Source organism: Lampris incognitus, chromosome 20, assembly GCF_029633865.1.
Source record: "Lampris incognitus isolate fLamInc1 chromosome 20, fLamInc1.hap2, whole genome shotgun sequence".
In the NCBI taxonomy this organism is placed as follows: domain Eukaryota; kingdom Metazoa; phylum Chordata; class Actinopteri; order Lampriformes; family Lampridae; genus Lampris; species Lampris incognitus.
The window spans coordinates 9,834,653-9,854,364 of record NC_079230.1 but is presented as its reverse complement, the minus strand read 5'-3'; the positions used below and the strand labels follow the sequence as shown (position 1 = coordinate 9,854,364).

The 19,712-nt window shown below is 45.9% G+C and overlaps 1 protein-coding gene and 10 non-coding genes across 12 annotated transcripts; 4 read left to right on the top strand and 7 right to left on the bottom strand.

The window, feature by feature from the left end:
• Positions 1-165: 165 nt before the first annotated feature.
• Positions 166-18,699, bottom strand: LOC130130771 (uncharacterized). 2 transcript variants are annotated; one of them, XM_056300585.1, is made up of 13 exons: positions 18,682-18,699; positions 4,517-5,540; positions 4,222-4,249; positions 3,749-3,791; positions 3,507-3,568; positions 3,289-3,330; positions 2,854-2,890; positions 2,431-2,489; positions 2,139-2,222; positions 1,511-1,553; positions 959-1,002; positions 573-711; positions 166-367 (listed from the first exon to the last, which is right to left on the bottom strand). In XM_056300585.1, exon 2 carries the CDS (start codon positions 5,521-5,523, stop codon positions 4,537-4,539), a length of 987 nt encoding a protein of 328 aa, XP_056156560.1. In that variant the 5' UTR covers positions 5,524-5,540; positions 18,682-18,699; the 3' UTR covers positions 166-367; positions 573-711; positions 959-1,002; positions 1,511-1,553; positions 2,139-2,222; positions 2,431-2,489; positions 2,854-2,890; positions 3,289-3,330; positions 3,507-3,568; positions 3,749-3,791; positions 4,222-4,249; positions 4,517-4,536. The 2 variants fall into 2 exon arrangements, with proteins under 2 accessions (XP_056156560.1, XP_056156559.1); XM_056300584.1 differs by lacking the exon at positions 18,682-18,699 and adding an exon at positions 7,364-7,377.
• On the bottom strand, positions 435-507 carry LOC130131209 (small nucleolar RNA SNORD31). Its single transcript, XR_008812363.1, has one exon. It is a non-coding gene; the product is annotated as a small nucleolar RNA SNORD31 (small nucleolar RNA).
• LOC130131211 (small nucleolar RNA SNORD31) lies at positions 792-860 on the bottom strand. Its single transcript, XR_008812364.1, has one exon. It is a non-coding gene; the product is annotated as a small nucleolar RNA SNORD31 (small nucleolar RNA).
• Positions 1,776-1,902, bottom strand: LOC130131212 (small nucleolar RNA SNORD22). The gene has a single exon (XR_008812365.1). It is a non-coding gene; the product is annotated as a small nucleolar RNA SNORD22 (small nucleolar RNA).
• Positions 2,301-2,368, bottom strand: LOC130131208 (small nucleolar RNA SNORD30). Its single transcript, XR_008812362.1, has one exon. It is a non-coding gene; the product is annotated as a small nucleolar RNA SNORD30 (small nucleolar RNA).
• Positions 2,638-2,702, bottom strand: LOC130131206 (small nucleolar RNA SNORD29). Its single transcript, XR_008812360.1, has one exon. It is a non-coding gene; the product is annotated as a small nucleolar RNA SNORD29 (small nucleolar RNA).
• Positions 4,062-4,137, bottom strand: LOC130131207 (small nucleolar RNA SNORD26). Its single transcript, XR_008812361.1, has one exon. It is a non-coding gene; the product is annotated as a small nucleolar RNA SNORD26 (small nucleolar RNA).
• On the top strand, positions 8,700-8,773 carry trnat-agu (transfer RNA threonine (anticodon AGU)). The gene has a single exon. It is a non-coding gene; the product is annotated as a tRNA-Thr (tRNA).
• On the top strand, positions 11,269-11,342 carry trnat-agu (transfer RNA threonine (anticodon AGU)). The gene has a single exon. It is a non-coding gene; the product is annotated as a tRNA-Thr (tRNA).
• Positions 13,090-13,163, top strand: trnat-agu (transfer RNA threonine (anticodon AGU)). Its single transcript has one exon. It is a non-coding gene; the product is annotated as a tRNA-Thr (tRNA).
• On the top strand, positions 17,374-17,447 carry trnat-agu (transfer RNA threonine (anticodon AGU)). Its single transcript has one exon. It is a non-coding gene; the product is annotated as a tRNA-Thr (tRNA).
• Positions 18,700-19,712: the final 1,013 nt, after the last annotated feature.

The window sequence follows — 19,712 nt, the reverse complement described above, 5'->3', positions numbered from 1 at the left end:
ACCAGTTATGTAGTGATTTAGTAAGTTACATGATATTTTTAGTTCAGCGTGCCACATTGAAGACTTAAATCTCAACACGTCTACTACAGCTAATGCTTTCCCCAATTTGAAAGCTCTTAAGGCCAAGTTTTGAGTACCTTGAGATTTTAAATTCAATAGACCAGCAATGATTCAGAAAAAAAGTTTATTGCATCATAAAGACAGGGCCTTTTTGCCCATACACATCCTGCATTAAGAGATCCTCTTTGTTCAGTGAAATTATGAAGCGTTTCCTCAAGTGGACAAAGTTGAAAAATCAAGCAAAACGTGGTAGAAACATCAAAGAGCCACGGAGGCTTCAGACTTGAGGGGTGTTTCCGTTCGGGGCCTATGAGAGAAACAGAACATTATTTAGGAGTGTGCAACTCAGGTTTTATACACTCTGAATAGAATTAAATTGATCAGAGGATACCAATCAGTCATGAATCTTCAGACTGGGGCGGTAAAAAACTACTCATCACTTCTAACTCCTATTGTGAAAATATGGTTTTCCCATTACCAAAAATGAAATAAATAAATACATCACTACATACCTCCTCATCCAACAAGCTGCAGACACCAGCCCAAACAGGTACGTTGGTATCTAGCGATGTGGGGTGAGAGTTTCCGAAAGAGGGTTTCGCTAATACAGTTTTGAAAGAGACCCCTTTTTGCCACCTGGTCTGCAACAGTCTGCAGAGATGTAGAACAACAGGAAATGTGTATCAGTCGGTTTCAACGGCACAGCGGAACAGATCAGTTAAAAAGGTCTCGTGATCAGAGCAATACCAATCAGTCATGAATTTTCAGACTGGGGCGGTAACATTAACTCATCAATTCTGTCGTGGGCTTGAAATGCACTCGGGGGCCCAAGGCATTCCCTTGTGATAAAACCTGAACATGTTCCTCCTTTATAGACAGAGTCAAAGCCAAAACATACCGGTGAGTAATTGACAGCATTGGTTGGAGACTCCAGAGATCCATCTGTAGAGCAGAGAAGAACAAAAACATTTTAGTACTCATGGTGAAATGCATTTGCTAAGTTGACTAGAAGGCATCAAACATTTCTCCAGCTTAAATCTTGGTGTAATTACAAAACCCAAATTTCAAGTTATCCTTGGATTTTTAACAATGTAGGACCATAACCTCTAAAACTCATTCAAAATTCTTCGCTCATGACATGCAAGTTAAGATGTGTTTAACAGTTTGGCATTTTTAATTTTAGTGACAGTACCCGATAACTGCCACGTTAGTGAGCACGCGTTGCAGTCTGGGTGAGGGTCAGACAAAATTAATGTCATTGCCTAAAAATCAGTTCTCCCTCCATCAGGTCAATCCTAACACCTTCCCTGAACGGTTCTCCGTGTCATGCCGGGCCAAATTTACGGGGAACACCGCCCTTTACACCACATGATCGTTTACTGTTGCTCACTTCATCCCTTCAAGTATCCACATTTAATTGCACTTATATCACAGTTCAAGACATACCAACCTTAGTTGGCTCCAAGTCGATGCCGAATTCCACAGGCAAATTTCTGGGGGAGGTGTCAAGAAATGATCCAAATGAGTGATGCAAAATGGGGGAGGGGTGAGTCCCCAAAATACCGCCAAGATTGCCACAAACTTAAAACTCAGTGGACAGATGGCTATTCATAAAGGACTTTGCAAAATAAAAAAAAAAAAAGACAAAAACTTTGCTGCAAAAGTAACACGGCATTCATTTTAAAATCCGAACACCACACAGACAGCAACTTGTTTCCATTCAGACTGTTGGTAGCCCCAACCGGTCATCCCCTTGTTGCCAAGGCAACGCCAGTGGGTTCACCTTCTCAGGTTCTGGCGTCGACGCAGGGCGTAAGACGTGTGCGAGTGTCATCATGAAGAAACAAGGCGAGACCTTCCTAGATTTCAAATTAGCTAGTTCTTTGTGCATTACTCAAAGGGTTCATATGCATTACTCAAAGGGTTCATATGCAAAGTCCTTGAATTAGCCAATGCCGCTTGATACACCCATTACAGTTGCCCCAACCAAACTCAGGGCAGATGAAAGCAGTTTTGCTTTCAGACTGAACAAGGTTGAAATACAGGAATGGTAAAAACGTAACACAGAAGGCAGATACCTTGGATTAAGTTTCTGCTCTGGCACCACAACATCCATGCCTCCTGCAGTTGCCAGAGATGGAATCACAGCACTTCCATGTAGCCTGGAACACAGAAGAAGTGATTCGTTATTTTCCTTTGTTTAAAAAAAGAAGAAGTATGTTATCATTGATTACTTTCACTGATGTCAGATATTCCATTTCTCAACAGCATTTCAGACGAACGAGATTCCAAGAAATTCATCACTTTCGGTAAAAGACCAGGGAAGAGAATGCCAGGACTTTGTACAAAGCCTCAGAGAAACATGCTTACCTTCTACTTCAGCTGTAAATGTTACTTCCTCTGGAGAAGGCAGCTTTCCCCCAGGATATCTGTTGCCATGAGAGATTTCCAACAATTTATATCCATGTAGAGAGAAAAAAAATACAATTGATATCACCCCATGCCCCCCTCCCGTAATTAGTGCAGACATTCCCTTTACTTTAGATTTGGGTCATTGAGTACATGTTGGTGGATGCAGTTACTCAGCAGTTCTTGTCGTTTCACATCGGTTCAAAGTGAGCTAAGTTTCATCATCATTGCAACTGCATAATGAGGACTGGTAACATCTACAATTGCCCATTCGTAGAATGACTGACAGCATAGCCACCAATAAGCAATATACAGACATTTGACAACTGATCAAATCCAACACTAAACTCTGAATATACACTAGAGCAGTTGAAGTGTTCTTACTTTGGACACAGCCTCGGGTGGTCTACAGGAAGCAGTCCTGCAAATAAGTGAACCAATTACAAAGAGAAAGCCAACATGTTTGGTTTCATCACTGGCTTTAGCTTGATCAGGGCTTTGGTGACAAACTGCCATATGACACAAGTCGTCCAGAAATTTGATGGGCCTTCGCCCATTTCATCCTCTCAAACCAGACAAGACATCAGAAAGGCCTCAGCATTTTGTTGAAATGACTGCGGGCATGTGATATTTAACACTCATTCCTAAACATCTGAATAGTACATTGTTGCATCAACATGACATAACTTTATACTTAACGATGATGCATCAATCAACTATATAATTAAGACCATCAATATTATTTTGAGTGCAGCATTTTTCAATACAGCCAAGGCACTTCTGAGAGAAGAACATGATACAAGGGGGGGGGGCGCTTACTTTTGTGCACCAGCCAACATCCATCCTGGACTTGTCACCCTCCTGTTAAAAACAGCAATCAATTAGTGCTTTCACATTAATAGCATTTACTCTAGTTGGATTTGGACAGATCAGATTTAAGTTTGGCATCAATGTATTCAGGCATATGCTTGTCATTGATTTAAGTCATCATTTTCCACACAAATCCAGGTGCAAGTATCGAAAGTACATTTACTCACTTTAGTCCACATCCCATCTGGTTTTTACCGTTCCATAAAAGCGCAGCATCGGTGTAATCCACCTACAGTACAAGTCACTTATTACTCGTTAATTCAAACCAATACACAGGGTACATTGTCTGTAGAGCTTGTCAGATTGAAGGCTAGCATCAATGTAATCAGACATATGCTTGTCTTACATAAAATCATCACTTGATAAACCAAACAGCATTATGGATGCAGTGTCACTGGGCCCAACTTACCAGGTTTCATTATGTTGACATCTTTGACCCGCCTTGGTAATCTCTGCAAAAGAATTAGTTTGACCAACATGTTCAACATTTTGAATGCCAAAACACACTAAAGTAACAGAGGGTACATCCTATGTACTTTTCAGAATGTACCGATTTTACACCAACACTTGGGTGCGAGCTTGTATAATACAACAGGATTTGAAACGTTGCACATGATTTATTTTTTTTTAAAGTTTCCCAGGCATCAGTGCTCCCACATGCTACTCAGAATCTGGTAAAGGGTTTTCTTCAAAGGCTGATTCAGTAAGAGAGTTCAGGACATGCTACTCAGAATCTGGTAAAGGGTTTTCTTCAAAGGCTGATTCAGTAAGAGAGAGTTCAGGTGATCATCACGGTAGCATTGTGCTGCTCAAGTAGTAAACAAGCCAAATGAAGCAAAGTCATCCACTCTGATAAGCAACTGAACTCCAAAGCAAAATTACCTTTACACTCAGGTCACATCTTGGATACCTACAAAGCAGAAGAACAGATTTAGACAATGGTCAGATACCAAAAAAGGTAAGCTTCCGCACGTGCCCACCAGTCTAAAGACCCGCTCACGGTTAAGGAATGCTACTCAGAAATGCGAAGAAAGCTTCTTCAAAGGTGATTCGGTGAGAGAGTTCAGTGGCATCACCGTAGCATGAGCAAAGCTTCCCCTGCCAACGATCCCCAGACCTTGGCGCCATAGCTTCTAACAGAAAACCCCATTAAAAGCATGCATTCAAGAGCAGTTACCTGGCTGGGCAGCAGCGGCGTCACAGCTGATCTTCGCCATCTAGATATTGTGCACCGACACTTTTCAGGGTCTGCAGCTCCCTTTTGAGAGACTGATTTTCTTTGGCAAGTTCCCTCATGGACAAGTTATCGGGATAGAGGAGGAATTCTCCTTTCTCATCAGGGAATATCTGCAAGGCTCCAGCAAACTCACTCTCCAGGTTTCGCCTTATGTGCGTCTTGGTTGATTCCTTGACTTGGGCAATGCCTTGGGAGTTCATTGAAGCTACCAGTCTAGAAGAGAGATCAGTCATTGTCATCACTTGAGGATTGCCAAAAAGCTCCATCCTGATGAAGAGGAACAGCTCATCGTATGCCTTATTCACAGCAGCTTCATACTGGGCTGCAGCATCATCATCTTCATTGCTGGCAACCTCTCCTTTGGAAACCTCTTCTTTGGTGTAAAGTCTATAGCATGACCTGTGGTAGTGCCCTTCAGCTGCTACAAGGTCTGTACTCACAATGGCAAGGATTCTGCTGTCCATTTTCTTTGTGGCTGCACTCCTGATCTTTGCATCAGCTCGCAGTTCTCGACACTGCACCAGTACTTCTCTCGTATTCTGTCTCTTGGAATATTTGCTGTTTTTCTGACAAAATATGCACTCTGCATCATAAGTCCTAGATGTACTTGGAGCATGTCGAGCTACTCTCTTAGATTCTTTCTCTTCAGCAGAGACACAACTTTTCTTTTCTTTTGCAAGGAGGCCATCAAGAATTTTCTTCATAGTGAAGATACAGCGACACTTTCTGTGGTAGTAGATTGCTGGAGTCTGTCCCTCAGGAATGTCTTTTGCCAGTTTCAAAACTGGTGCATGATTTCGTATCTGAGCTGCCCTGAGCAGAGTTCTCCATGAGTCGACACTTTGTAGTGAAACCAGCTTATCTGTATCATCAGAACAGTGGATAATGCACTCCCCCCGTGGGCGCTTTGGTATTGGGTAAAAACTTGCTTGTTCACCAGTGGCCATATTCAGTCATTTTTCACCTGCCACACACAAACAAATACATGTAACTTAGGTGTATGAACACTACTAAAACAAAGTTTACTTTGCTTCACCAGCGTCATATTACCATTATTTATCTTACATAGCCACAAATAGATACATTACCTAGTTGCTATGCAACAGCTGTATTTTGTCCACATGAGGCCGCTAAAATCAACACAAGAGGAAAGTTCCTCGTAGCCACTTTAACTAATATTAACATATACATTAAAAGAACATACTAACATTATGGGAAATTAGCTTACAATCTTCTCCAGAGTGAGACAAGGAGATAGATACCAGTTTCCTCTATATGTGTTTAGTAGAAAGCTATCTGGCTGCACGTTAGCCTAGCTTAGCACAATGAATGGAAGTACACAGTACTGGTTATCCTTGGTTGTTGGCCAACTAAGAACTGTCCCAGAGTTTAAGCTAGGCTAATCAGTACCAGGGGTGTTGAAATGCTATATTTGTAAAAATCTGGGCAAATGCACAATCGTGAGAGGCACAGAAACAGGTTTCCTGAAAGAAAAATTAAATAGCTGCTCATTTGGAAAGGTTATCATGTATTATTTTACTTCTGTTAGTGTACCAAATAAAATGGCACCAGTGAAGTTGTGTCACCTTGGGTGATATCGATATCTGGTCTGACCCATGGACTAACTGGCTTTGGTCTCGTTAGTTTCTTAGTAATAATGCCCTTCTAACTTAAGGTTCACAATCACCTCACACAATGAAATAGTATGGGTATATTATACATTTCCTGAATCTTTACAGTCCTGTGAGTATTCCAGTTTTTGGGTTTTGTGTCCCTGATATTCCTAGATGCCACAGGGCTAAAAGAAAGTATATAGTTTAGGCGAACATTGCAGAAAGATGTGTTATTGACGGGTTGAAGAGCTCAAGTGACCTCTATATTTGTGAGAAATATCCACAACAGGGCTTGAATGAAAGCTAAGAAGGTCCCCTTTAAAATGATACCAAAGACAATAGAACATTGAAAAATGTCCTGACCATGAGGCTAAACCAGGATATGCACCAGCGTCTAAAATGCAATTTAGTTTAGCGGGTGGTTAACTTCATGAGCTGATAACTGTGATACAGCTGCCACTCAGGAATGGTTATCATACCAAAATATCATCTACAGACATGGATCCTTTCAAAAATTATAAGTAAGTTTTGCCACCTTGAGTGTACCGAAATAGGAAATTTTGGGCTCTGGCCCATGGACTAAGATAGGAAAAGAGGAATATAGGAAGGGCTGAGTGATGGGCACGGATCTGGCTCGGTTCCCCCACGTGGGACGACAGCCGAGGTCGACCGCAGCCAAACGTGCGTAAGGCCGAAATCTGCGGGAAACGCCGCGTTTCCGCAAGCGTCCCGCATCAGAGACATTATGTGCAGTCACAGTCATTCAGTACAGGTCTGTGAAAGTTCTCATCACTTGAGGGACACTCCCGGAATCGGCACCACGGCCGGCGGCTGCGGACATTTCGGACTAAAGTGGTGTTATGAAAGTCATAACTGGGTACAATAATTAGCTCCGATTGGCAGAATATTCCAGCTCTCGGTGCTGTTTGGGTGTTTAGGACCGTTTAGTTAAGTTTAGTCCACCGATGGCAACGGATTGCAAAATGTGACCCGCCGGCCACTGAGAAGCCTGCACATATCGAGTCTTCATTTCATCCGGGCTTTTCTCTAAACGTGCTCGATAAAGTAAAGGTCAGCTGCAACAACACAGCTTACTAAACATCGGCTCTAACACGAGGCATGTCCCCGTTTTCTAAAGGTACACAAGATCTAAGCTGAGCGGCGGACATCTTACCTGGGAGCTTTCTGGAGAAGGAAGAGGAAGACGAAGACGGCCCGCCTGCCTTTTATGCCTTCTCTCTTACGTCACCCATGCATTTCCATTTTAACCGCGAAACCGGCTCTCTCTTTTCTTTTCTTTTTCCTCCCCCTCACCCTTCGATGAAAATTACATTTTTAATAACGACAACATACAACCAAGTCATATTCTCCATCATAGCTAAAAAAATTGTGCATTCAATTTTTTTCTTATAAATTGTCCCAGTTTCTATCAATACGTTATTTCCGTAAAGGAAGAACGTTGTACTTAATTATATCCACCAGATGGCAGTATTGCACTCAACATGGCTTCCTCTAAATGAATCCTCCTTGACACAGTGCTCTGAATGATAGACGGATAGAGATAAACAGACACATACACAGAGATAGATAGATAGATAGATAGATAGATAGATAGATAGATAGATAGATAGATAGATAGATAGATAGATAGATAGATAGATAGATAGATAGATAGATAGACAGACAGACAGACAGACAGACAGACAGACAGACAGACAGATAGATAGACAGATAGATAGATAGATAGATAGATAGATAGATAGATAGATAGATGGATGGATGGATGGATGGATGGATAGATAGAGAAAAGTACTGAGGGTGGTCATTGCATGGTTTTGCGGCAACAAGAATGTTGAAATCACTTCATTTGATCCAATTTTTTTTTGAATAAAAGTCTTCCCTCTATCTCATATTTTCATAATAAAATACAGCAAAACAATAGATATATCTTTGAAATTTTATGCGACAAAAAAGAGCTACAGGGTTTCCGGCGACATTAAAGGTAAGCGTCAGGTTATGTGATCAGTGTTTCAGGTGAGAATGCAGGGTTCTCACCTGTGACAGAAGGGTACCAGCAAGAGTTAAGGGGAAGGTTTACAAGATGGTTGTGAGACCAGTTATGTTATATGGTTTGGAGACAGTGGCACTGATGAAAAGACAGGAGGTGGAGCTGGAGGTGGCACAGTTGAAGATGCTAAGATTTTCATTGGGAGTGATGAAGAAGGACAGGATTAGGAACGAGTATATTAGAGGGACCGCTCAGGTTGGACGGTTTGGAGACAAAGCAAGAGAGGCAAGATGGCGATGGCTTCGACATGTGTGGAGTCTGATAGTGCATCACTTGTTACGGTGCAGATGGGTTTGTAGAAACAGCCGCTGTGTGTCTGGTCTGAATGTCCTGTCTACTGTACATACTCTGTGCACATTCAGCTGCATGTTACTTAATGGTACATGAAAGTTCGTACTTGGTTTGTCAGTGATGCAAACGGGCCACCAGACGGCCCGCAGGAGGCGCTGTGGCTTAGCTGGTTAAAGCGCCTGTCTAGTAAACAGGAGATCCTGGGTTCGAATCCCAGCAGTGCCTTTAGCGTCCATAGCGTTTGTCCTATAAACTGCAGCAAGGTCTCACACTTGGACCAGACACCCTGTCCTCCATGAGGCAAGACAGGAAGTCCGCGACATGAGCTGTGATTCAGCACAGAAATATACACAGGCGCGTGAAGGCACAAACAAAGCGGCTGGGTGAATTAAATCAATCAAAATGGGGGGAAAAAATAGATGAATTTAATTGACCCGAATTAGCGCTTTTGTGCCGGTGGTTCAACTTGACGGTGTGGAGGGGTTTCCAGGGTAACGTCCGGGGCTCACGTGGACCACGCCCATTCGTGTAGCAGGAAGCGAGAGAGCGCCACCGTGTGTTTGGAGGCGTGTTTGTTTCGTTCATTTTGTGCGTATTTCTTTTGACTAAAAGTCCGTTTTTATTCTAGTCGTCTCTCCCCCGCCCGTTTCTGCAGTTTAGGGGATTTTTCTCGTGTGTGTGTGTGTGTGTGTGTGTTTCGGGCGGGAATCATTGCCACGAACAAAGGAAAGGACCAACACACACACACACACACACACACACACACACACACACACACACACACACACACACACACACACACACACACACACACACACACACACACACACACACACAGCGGGGCAGGGGGAGAGGATGCTGCGCCGTCTCATTAGGTCATGCTCCCACACAGAAGAGCAGCATTTCAGCCCACGTGTGGACCTGTTGATGTGCGCTTAAACACGCTTCCGGTGTGGGAAGATGGCGGCGCGAATTCACATTTGTGGCGGCCTCACCCAGAAGCGTCCGTGCGGCGTCTTTGTCCACGTTTAAGTTTTGTCTTCGTTTGGGTGGCTGGGAGAGCGGGGCAGGCTAATGTAAACTACTAATAAGACCCGTTAGCCCCTAGCTAACGGGTCTGACCCTTTAGCCGAGCGGTTAGTGACGTCGCCTTGTGGTGCAGCACACCCCGTATCGAATCCCGCACCGGGCAAGAAAATAACCGGTTACCATTAGTGGCAGCGGTGAGAACCGGAAGTGTGCAGACCCTCAGAAGTCTCTTCGAAGCGCGGGAATAACAAAGCGCGAGGGCGCGCTTCCGGGGAGGGTGACGACTGTAAACTACTAATAAGACACGTTAGCCCCCAGCTAACGGGTCTGACCCTTTAGCCGAGCGGTTAGTGCTGTCGCCTTGTGATGCAGTACACCTAGTATCGAATCCCGCACCGGGCAAGAAAATAACCGGTTACATTAAGCTAGCTGCTAGCCCACGCAGACCGGCGGTTGCGACAGTCATCCTGGCGGGCGTTCGTTCCCTTGGGCAGTGGGTTTTTTTTTCTATGTGTTGGTTTGATTGTGTGTGTTGTTGTGGGTTTTGTACGTGTTTTTGTGTTTGTGTTGTAGTACTGCTGTGGGCTGGGTGGGGGGGAACCGGCAAGTCGCTTCATTTCATGTACGCAAGTGCATGAAGTGAACTGACAAAGTGCTCCTGATTCCTGAAGCAGCATTCCTCAGCTCTGCCCCGCCCAGGGCAGCACACCAGCTCACAGGTTAAATTCCCCCAAGCCAGAACGGAAGGAACGTTTCTTCCTGAAATGGAGGATTAAACACCGTGGAAGAAAAACCTTAATGCCCAAAAAAGCTAATTATAATACCGTAGCGAATTCGGAGGACAACGCATCCACAGGTGGTGCCGCGGCCGGGAAACGAACCCGTATCGCCCGCACCGCAGTAGACCTCACTGACCGCTAGACTAAGGGCTCAGACTCGCGAGCCAGCGGCCAGCGTGTCATCTTATCCATGCACGTTACAGTACTTTCTGTTGCGAGGCGTCCGCGTGGCGTAGCGGTCTACTCCGTTACATAAAAACGGGGCTCGCCAGTTCGAATCCCCGTGTTACCTCCGGCTTGGTCGGGCGTCCCTACAGACACAGTTGGCCGTATCTGCGGGTGGGAAGCCGGATGTGGGTGTGTGTCCTGGTCGTTGCGCTAGCGCCCCCTCTGGTCGGTCGGTCGGGCGCCTGTTCGAGGGGGGGGGGGGGTGGCGTGATCCTCCCACGCGCTACGTCCTCCCTGGTGAAACTCCTCACTGTCAGGTGAAAAGAAGCGGCTGGCGACTCCACGTGTATGGGAGGAGGCGCGTGGTAGTCTGCAGCCCTCCCCGGATCGGAAGAGTGGGGTAATTGGCCGGATAAAAAGGGGGAGAAAAGGGGGGGAAATCCTAAAAAAAAAGTCTTTCTGTTGCTCTACTGCATGGAGTTTGGCATTTGGCATACAGAGGGTAGAGAGGTGACAGGAGTGTGTGTGTGTGTGTGTGTGTGTGTGTGTGTGTGTGAATTTTGACAATACATCACTGATTATGGTGTAGATGAGTTTGTAGAAACGGTCACTGTCTGTTTGGTCTGAATGTTCTGTCAGTTGTAAATATTCCATGTACATTCAGCTGCATACTACTTTATTGTATGTGAACGTTCGTACTTGGTGTGTCAGTGATCAGATCTGGTCACCAGACGGCCCACAGGAGGCGCTGTGGCTTAGTTGGTTAAAGCGCCTGTCTAGTAAACAGGAGATCCTGGGTTCGAATCCCAGCAGTGCCTTTAGCCTCCTGCCAAATAATAGTATTTGTCCCATAAACTGCATTAAGGTCTCCCACTTTCAACCAGACACCCTGTCCTCCATGAGGTAAGACAGGAAGTCCCTGACATGAGCTGTGATTCAGTACAAAAATACACAGGCGCATGAATGCAGAAACAAAGTGGTCAAGTGAACCAAGTCGATCAAAATAGATAAATTAATGACCCATATTAATGCTTTTTGTGCCCCTGGTTCAACTTTAGGGTGTGTCAGTGTGTCGCTGGTGGTGTCGCTGGTGGTGTGGAAGGGTTTTCCAGGGTAATGTTGACGTCCAGGACGCCCCAGGACGCATTAAGGTCTCACACTTTCAGTCGGACACCCTGTCCTCCATGTGGTAAGAGGAAATCTGTGACATAAGCTGTGACTCAGTACAAAAATATACAGGCAGACGGAGTGTTGGGGGCCTCCTGCTCCTGAAGTCCACTGTCGTCTCCACTGTTTTGAGCATGTTCAGCACCAGGTTGTTATGGCTGCACCAGAGGGCCAGCTGATCAACCTCCCGTCTATATGCAGACTCGTCACCATCCCGGATATGGTCGATGATGGCTGTGCCATCCGCAAACTTCAGGAGTTTAACAGATGCAGTCATTTGTGAGAGAAGAGAAGAGGGGAGAGGACACATCCCTGGGGGGCACCAGTGCTGATTGTCAGGGTGCTGGATGTGATTTTGCCAGCCTCACCAGCTGCCTCCTGTCTTTCAGGAAGTTTTTGATCCACTGGCAGATGAGGGCTGGTACAGTGAGCTGGGTGAGTTTGGAGGGGGGGGGGTATCTGGGACGATGGTGTTGAACGCTGAGCTGAAGTCCACAAACAGGAACCTTGCATATGTCCCTGGGGAGTCGAGGTGTTGGAAGATGGCATTCTGCGCATCATATTCTTCATGCATTTTATAATTCCTTTATAATTCTGTTATCCTCTTTCAATGTTGTGTTCTGTAAATGGTGTAAACACAACAGCCATTGCCCGTTGTCTGTCTTGGGAGAGATATGCCTCCTCTGTTGCTCTCCCTGAGGTTTCTTCCTAGTTTTTCTCGCTGTTAAATGTTTTTTTTTTTTTTTAGGGAGTTCTTCCTTATCCGATGAGGGTGTCCAAGGACAGGATGTTGTGTTGCTGTAAAGCCCACTGAGACAAATTTGTAATTTGTGATATTGGGCTATACAAATAAAATTGACTTGACTTGACTAGTGCAATCCCATGTTGACTGCGTCATCCACTGACCTGTTTGCTCAGTAGTCAAACTGCAGGGGGTCGAGCAGTGGGCCTGTCAGTTCCTTCAGTTGGGCCAACACCAGTCTCTCGAGGGATTTAATCAACACAGACGTTAGGGCGATGGGTCTGTAGTCATTTAGTCCTGTGATACGGGGTTTCTTGAGGACCGGGCTGATAGTGGAGCTCTTGCAGCAGGGGGGGGGGGACTTCACACAGCTCCAGTGACCCGTTGAAGATCAGTGTGAAAATGGGAGCCAGCTGGTCAGCACAGACTTTAAGACAGGAGGGTGACACGCCATCTGGGCCTGGGACCTTCCTGGTCTACCGTCTCTGGAGGAGCTGTTGCACGTCCTCAACACATATCCTGAGTGTGGGTGGGGGTGAATGTTCTGTCTATTGTAAATATTCTATGTAAATTCAGCTGCATATTGCTTTATGGTATGTGAACGTTCGTGCTTGGTGTGTCACTGATGCAGTCAGGCCACCAGATGGTCAACAAGAGGCGCTGTGGCTTAGTTGGTTAAAGCGCCTGTCTAGTAAACAGGAGATCCTGGGTTCGAATCCCAGCAGTGCCTTTAGCGCCCTGCCAAATAATAGTATTTGTCCCATAAACTGCATTAAGGTCTCACACTTTCAACCGGACACCCTGTCCTCCATGAGGTAAGACAGGAAGTCCCTGACATGAGCTGTGGTTTAGTACAAAAAACATACAGGCGCGTGAAGGCAAAAACAAAGCGGTGAAGAGAACCAAGCCAATCAAAATAGAAAAACATAAATTTAATGCAACATGCTTTTTGTGCCCCTGGTTCAACTTTAGGGTGTGTCAGTGTGTCGCTGGTGGTGTGGAAGGGTTTTCCAGGGTAATGTTGACGTCCAGGACGCCCCGGAGGCTCACCTGGTGGAGGGCGGCTGACGCAGGACACCACCCATTCGTGTAGCAGGAAGTGAGAGAATAGCAATGTGTGTTTGGTTTCACTGACTTTGTGCCTATTTCTTTTGTCTAAAAGTGTGTTTTCTTCTTAGTCGTCTCTCTTTCGACAACTTTTGTTGTTTAGGGGACTTTCTTGTGTGTGTTTCGGGACAGGAATCATGGCCATGAACAAAGGAAAGGAAAGGAACATACACACAGACACAGACACACACACACACACACACACACACACACACACACACACACACACACACACACACACACACAGACACACACACACACACACAGACACCCCACCAGCCGGGGGGAGAGGATGCTCCACTGTCTCATAAGGTCATCCTCCCACACAGAAGGGCAGCATTCAATCCCACATGGGGACATACCGGTTGATGTACTCTTAAGCAACATACTTAAGCTCTACTCTGTGCAGGGTACCACGCTAACTCACAGGTTACTCTCCCAAACCAGGACAGAAGGAGAGTTTCTTCCTCAAATGGGGGATTAAAAATCATTGAAGAAAAGTGAAATGTCAAAAAAATAGTAACAAAACTTTCTGTTGCGGCATATTGCATGGATTGTGTCACCTGGCATACGGAGAGTAGGGAGGTGAAAGGAGTGTGCGTGTGTGACTTCTGATACTGCATCACTTTAGAAACAGTCCCTGTGTGTTTTGTCTGAATCAGCATCAGCATCATGTTTATGGGCCATGTAGGTTTGCACAAACATGGACTGTGACTCCGGTTTCGTGGCTCTCTCAGTGTCCTTAACGTAGAATAACAACACCACAACACAACAATGTTCAGATATATACACAAGGTTTGACTTATACGGGTGAAATAAGAGGTGATTAAGTGCAATGGTGCAGAGAATATATCAGAGATGCTGAAATAGATGTCAGCAGGTTACTTACATGCATGCCTGAGGTAGATGGACATGACAGAGTGTACTGTAACCCTTCTTTAATAAGGATAGACTTTTATCTCAAGGTTAGGTATACTATGAGTTGGCTGTGTGTGAATAATCTGGACAAGGCACAAGGTAAGTAGAGTTGTATGGAATTATACTTTAAATAGATGTAGATAGGGAATAACAGTATGTACCAATATTCACATGATGGTTCACAAATACAATATATATATGCAAAATACAAGTATGACTTATACACTGATAAGTTGCCGCGCTGCAATACCCCTGTTGTGCACAACGCCCAAATAAACAAAATAATAAACAAAAGGAGATATCTCGTTGGGGCCCTTAACCGGAACAGTCTTACTTGAATAAATCCGTGAAGTGTTACCTGGCTCCCAGTTCACCGAGTTCGCCAACAGGAGGCGCTACGCAGTCGATGATGGACGATTTAGGGAGGATGAATCTGCTGACCACATCCGGTCGCAAAGTAGATGGCGGGAAGACGCAACCTTAATGGCTGGGTTGTGGGCCGTGTCCAAACACCAGCTCGCTAATATAAGAAATAAGAATGTTCAGGCTTGTTACCACGGTAACGACCGGTGACCTGCCAGCTCGCATGGAATGTAATGCAGGAGAGCACAAGTTTAACTGCTATTGCAAAATACAATTAACGTTAAGAAGATTACCACCTACAATATTTTCTACTCACGGACCAAAACAAACCTAATGTGCACATTCGTAAACATTTCCGAAATACATCCACCTCTAGAAGATATTAAAACCACAGTATAGCAAAGACTTACATTCACGTGTCGTGGCTAACGCTAGCTAGCTACACATAGTGTGGTGAAGGCTAGCAACCATAGGCTGGTCACATCAACGTTGCAAATATATGTATGAACCACGACATTTAAACTTTTACTTTTCAGGGTACTTAAGATATTCAACACAAAACATGTTACACATGGCACTGGCAGGCTTACACATGCTTACCTGATATAAGAAATAAAAATGTCCAGGCTTGCAACCACGGTAACGACCGGTGACCCGCCAGCTCGCATAGAATGTAATGCAGGAGAGAACCGCCAAGCAAGCCTGACGTAGGATCACGGTCTCTTAAAGTGACAGTACCGAATTAGGCACAAGTACCCATAAACGTAAATGAACTATTGTAATATGATAGGGGGTTACGGTACCAGTATATGTACAGTACAGTATACACGACATGTAGAGTACAGTATATATAACAAGGTTGGATTTATCGACAGTGTTAAGCGTTCATTTGAATGACAGCCTGCAGAGACAAACTGTTTCTATATCTGGTTGTCTTGGGGTACAGTGCTCTGTAGCGCCTGCCAGAGGGGAGGAGTTGGAACAGGTTGTGACCAGGGTGTGGTGGGTCTGCAGTGATGTTGCCTGCCCGTTTCCTGAATTTGGAGGTGTATAAGTCCTGAATGGAGGACAGGTTGGCACCGATGATTTTCTCTGCAGACCTAGATGTCCATTGTAGTCTGTCCCTGTCCTGTTTGGTGGCCGAACAAAACATGACAGTGATGGATGAGCCGAGGACAGACTGGATTATTGCAGTGTAGAACTGAATCAGCAGTTCCTGAGGCAGGTTGAATTTCCTGAGCTGGTGGAGAAAGTACATCCTTTGCTGGGCCTTTTTGATGATTGTGTCTCTGTTGGATGCTCATCTTAGGTCCTGGGAGATTGCGGAACCCAGGAATCTGTAGGATTTCACTGTAGACACCGTGCTGTTTAGTATTGTGGGGGGGGCAGTGTTGGGGGCCCCCTCCTGAAGTCCCCTGTCGTCTCCACTGTTTTGAGCATGTTCAGCACCAGGTTGTTATGGCTGCACCAGAGGGTCAGCTAATCAACCTCCAATCTATATGCAGACTCGTCACCATCCCGGATAAGGTCGATGATGGCTGTGTCATCCGCAAACTTCAGGAGTTTAACAGATGCAGTCATTTGTGTAGTGGGAGAAGAGGAGAGGGAAGAGGACACATCCCTGGGGGGCACCGGTGCTGATTGTCCGGTTGCTGGATGTGATTTTGCCAGCCTCACCAGCTGCCTCCTGTCTTTCAGGAAGTTTTTGATCCACTGGCAGATGGGGGCTGGTACAGTGAGATGGGTGAGTTTGGAGTCGAGGATGTCTGGGACAATGGTGTTGAACGCTGAGCTGAAGTCCACAAACAGGAACCTTGCATATGTCCCTGGGGAGTCGAGGTGTTGGAAGATGGCATTCTGCGCATCATATTCTTCATGCATTTCATAATTCCTTTATAATTCTGTTATCCTCTTTCAATGTTGTGTTCTGTAAATGGTGTAAACACAACATCCATTGCACGTTCTCCATCTTGGGGGAGAGATTCCTCCTCTCTTGCTCTCCCTGAGGTTTCTTCCTAGTTTTCCGCCCTGTTATTGGGCTTTTTTTAGGGACCAATGATTTTCTCTGCAGACCTAGCTGTCCGTTGTAGTCTGTCCCTGTCCTGTTTGGTGGCCGAACCAAACCAGACAGTGATGGATGAGCAGAGGACAGACTGGATTACTGCAGTGTAGGGCTGAATCAGCAGTTCCTGAGGCAGGTTGAATCTCCTGAGCTGGTGGAGAAAGTACATCCTCTGCTGGGCCTTTTTGATGATGGTGTCTCTGTTGGATGGGAGATCGCGGAACCCAGGAATCTGTAAGATTTCACTGTAGACACCGTGCTGCTGAGCATGGTGGTGGTGGGGGTGGGGCAGTGTTGGGGGCCTCCTCCTGAAGTCCACTGTGATCTCCACTGTTTTGAGCGTGTTCAGCTCCAGGTTGTTATGGCTGCACCAATGTTCTGTCTATTGTAAATATTCTATGTAAATTCAGCTGCATACTACTTTATTGTACGTGAACGTTCGTACTTGGTGTGTCAGTGATCAAATCTGGGCACCAAACGGCCCACAGGAGGCGCTGTGGCTTAGTTGGTTAAAGCGCCTGTCTAGTAAACAGGAGATCCTGGGTTCGAATCCCAGCAGTGCCTTTAGCGTCCTGCCAAATAATAGTATTTGTCCCATAAACTGCATTAAGGTCTCCCACTTACAACCAGACACCCTGTCCTCCATGAGGTAAGACAGGAAGTCCCTGACATGAGCTGTGATTTAGCACAAAAATACACAGGTGCATGAATGCAAAAACAAAGTGGTCAAGTGAACCAAGTCAATCAAAATAGATAAATTAATGACCCATATTAATGCTTTTTGTGCCCCTGGTTCAACTTTAGTGTGTGTCAGTGTGTCGCTGGTGGTGTCGCTGGTGGTGTGGAAGGGTTTTCCAGGGTAATGTTGACGTCCAGGCTCACCTGGTGGAGGGCGGCTGACGCAGGACACCACCCATTCGTGTAGCAGGAAGTGAGAGAATAACAATGTGTGTTTGGTTTCATTGATTTTGTGCATATTTCTTTTGTCTGAAAGTGTGTTTTCTTCTTAGTCGTCTCTCTTTCGACAACTTTGGTTGTTTAGGGGACTTTCTTGTGTGTGTTTCGGGACAGGAATCATGGCCACGAACAAAGAAAAGGAACAGGACAATACACACACACACACACACACACACACACACACACACACACACACACACACACACACACACACACACACACACACACACACCCCACCAGCCGGGGGGAGAGGATGCTCCACTGTCTCATAAGGTCATCCTCCCACACAGAAGGGCAGCATTCAATCCCACATGGGGACATACCGGTTGATGTGCTCTTAAGCAACATACTTAAGCTCTACTCTGTGCAGGGTACCACGCTAACTCACAGGTTACTCTCCCAAACCAGAACAGAAGGAGAGTTTCTTCCTCAAAAACATCATTGAAGAAAAAACAAAATGTCAAAGAAATAGCAATGAAACTTTCTGTGGCGGCATATTGCATGGATTGTGTCACCTGGCATACGGAGAGTAGGGAGGTGAAAGGAGTGTGCGTGTGTGACTTCTGATACTGCATCACTTTAGAAACAGTCCCTGTGTGTTTTGTCTGAATCAGCATCAGCATCATGTTTATGGGCCACGTAGGTTTGCACAAACATGGACTGTGACTCCGGTTTCGTGGCTCTCTCAGTGTCCTTAACGTAGAATAACAACGCCACAACACAACAATGTTCAGATATATACACAAGGGTTGACTTATACGGGTGAAATAAGAGGTGGTCAAGTGCATTGGTGCAGAGAATATATCAGAGATGCTGAAATAGATGTCAGCAGGTTACTTACACGCCTGAGGGGGCGTCCTCCTGAAGTCCACTGTCATCCCCACAGTTCTGAGCATGTCCAGCTCCAGGTTGTTGTGGCTGCACCACAGGGCCAGCCGATCAACCTCCCGTCTATACGCAGAGTCGTCACCATCCCGGATAAGGTCGATGATGGTTGTGTCGTCCGCAAACTTCAGGAGTTGAACAGAAGGGTCCCCTGAGGTGCAGTCCTCTGTGTAGAGGGAGAAGAGTAGAGGGGCGAGCACACATCCCTGGCAGGCGCCAGCGCTGATTGTGCGGGTGTTGGATGTGATTTTCCCCAGCCTCACCAGCCGCCTCCTGTCTGTCAGCAAGTTTTTAAGTCCACTGGCAGTCAAACGGGGGCTGGTACAGTGAGCTGGATGAGTTTGGAGTGGAGACTATCCGGGAAGGTGGTGTTGAACGCTGAGCTGAAGTCCACAAACAGCACCCTTGCGTGTGTCCCTGGAGAGTCGAGGTGTTGGAAGACGTAGTGCAATCCCATGTTGACTGCATCCTCCACTGACCTGGTTGCAGAGGTGGAAAAACCCGGTCCAGAAAGGAAAAACCCTAACCATGTCTTTACTCCATCCATGTATTAAACCAGCTAATTTGGGAAACTAGTCAGTGCAATCTGATGGTTTAGTACATGGGTGGAGTAAAGGCACAGTTAGGGGTTTTACTTTCTGGACCAGGTTTTTCCACCTCTGCCTGTTCGCTCAATAGTCACACTGCAGGGGGTCGAGCAGTGGGCCTGTGATTTCCTTCAGTTGGGCCAACACCAGTCTCTCAAAGGATTTGATCACCATAGACGTTAGGGCGATGGGTCTGTAGTCATTTAGTCCTGTGATACGGGGTTTCTTGAGGACCGGGCTGATAGTGGAGCTCTTGCAGCAGGGGGGGGGGGGGGGACTTCACACAGCTCCAGTGACCCGTTGAAGATCAGTGTGAAAATGGGAGCCAGCTGGTCAGCGCAGACTTTAAGACAGGAGGGTGACACGCCATCTGGGCCTGGTACCTTCCTGGTCTACTGTC

Coding starts and splice junctions, on each gene's coding strand:
- LOC130130771 (XM_056300585.1), bottom strand. CDS start 5,523: ATGGCCACTGGTGAACAAGCAAGTTTTTACCCAATACCAAAGCGCCCA.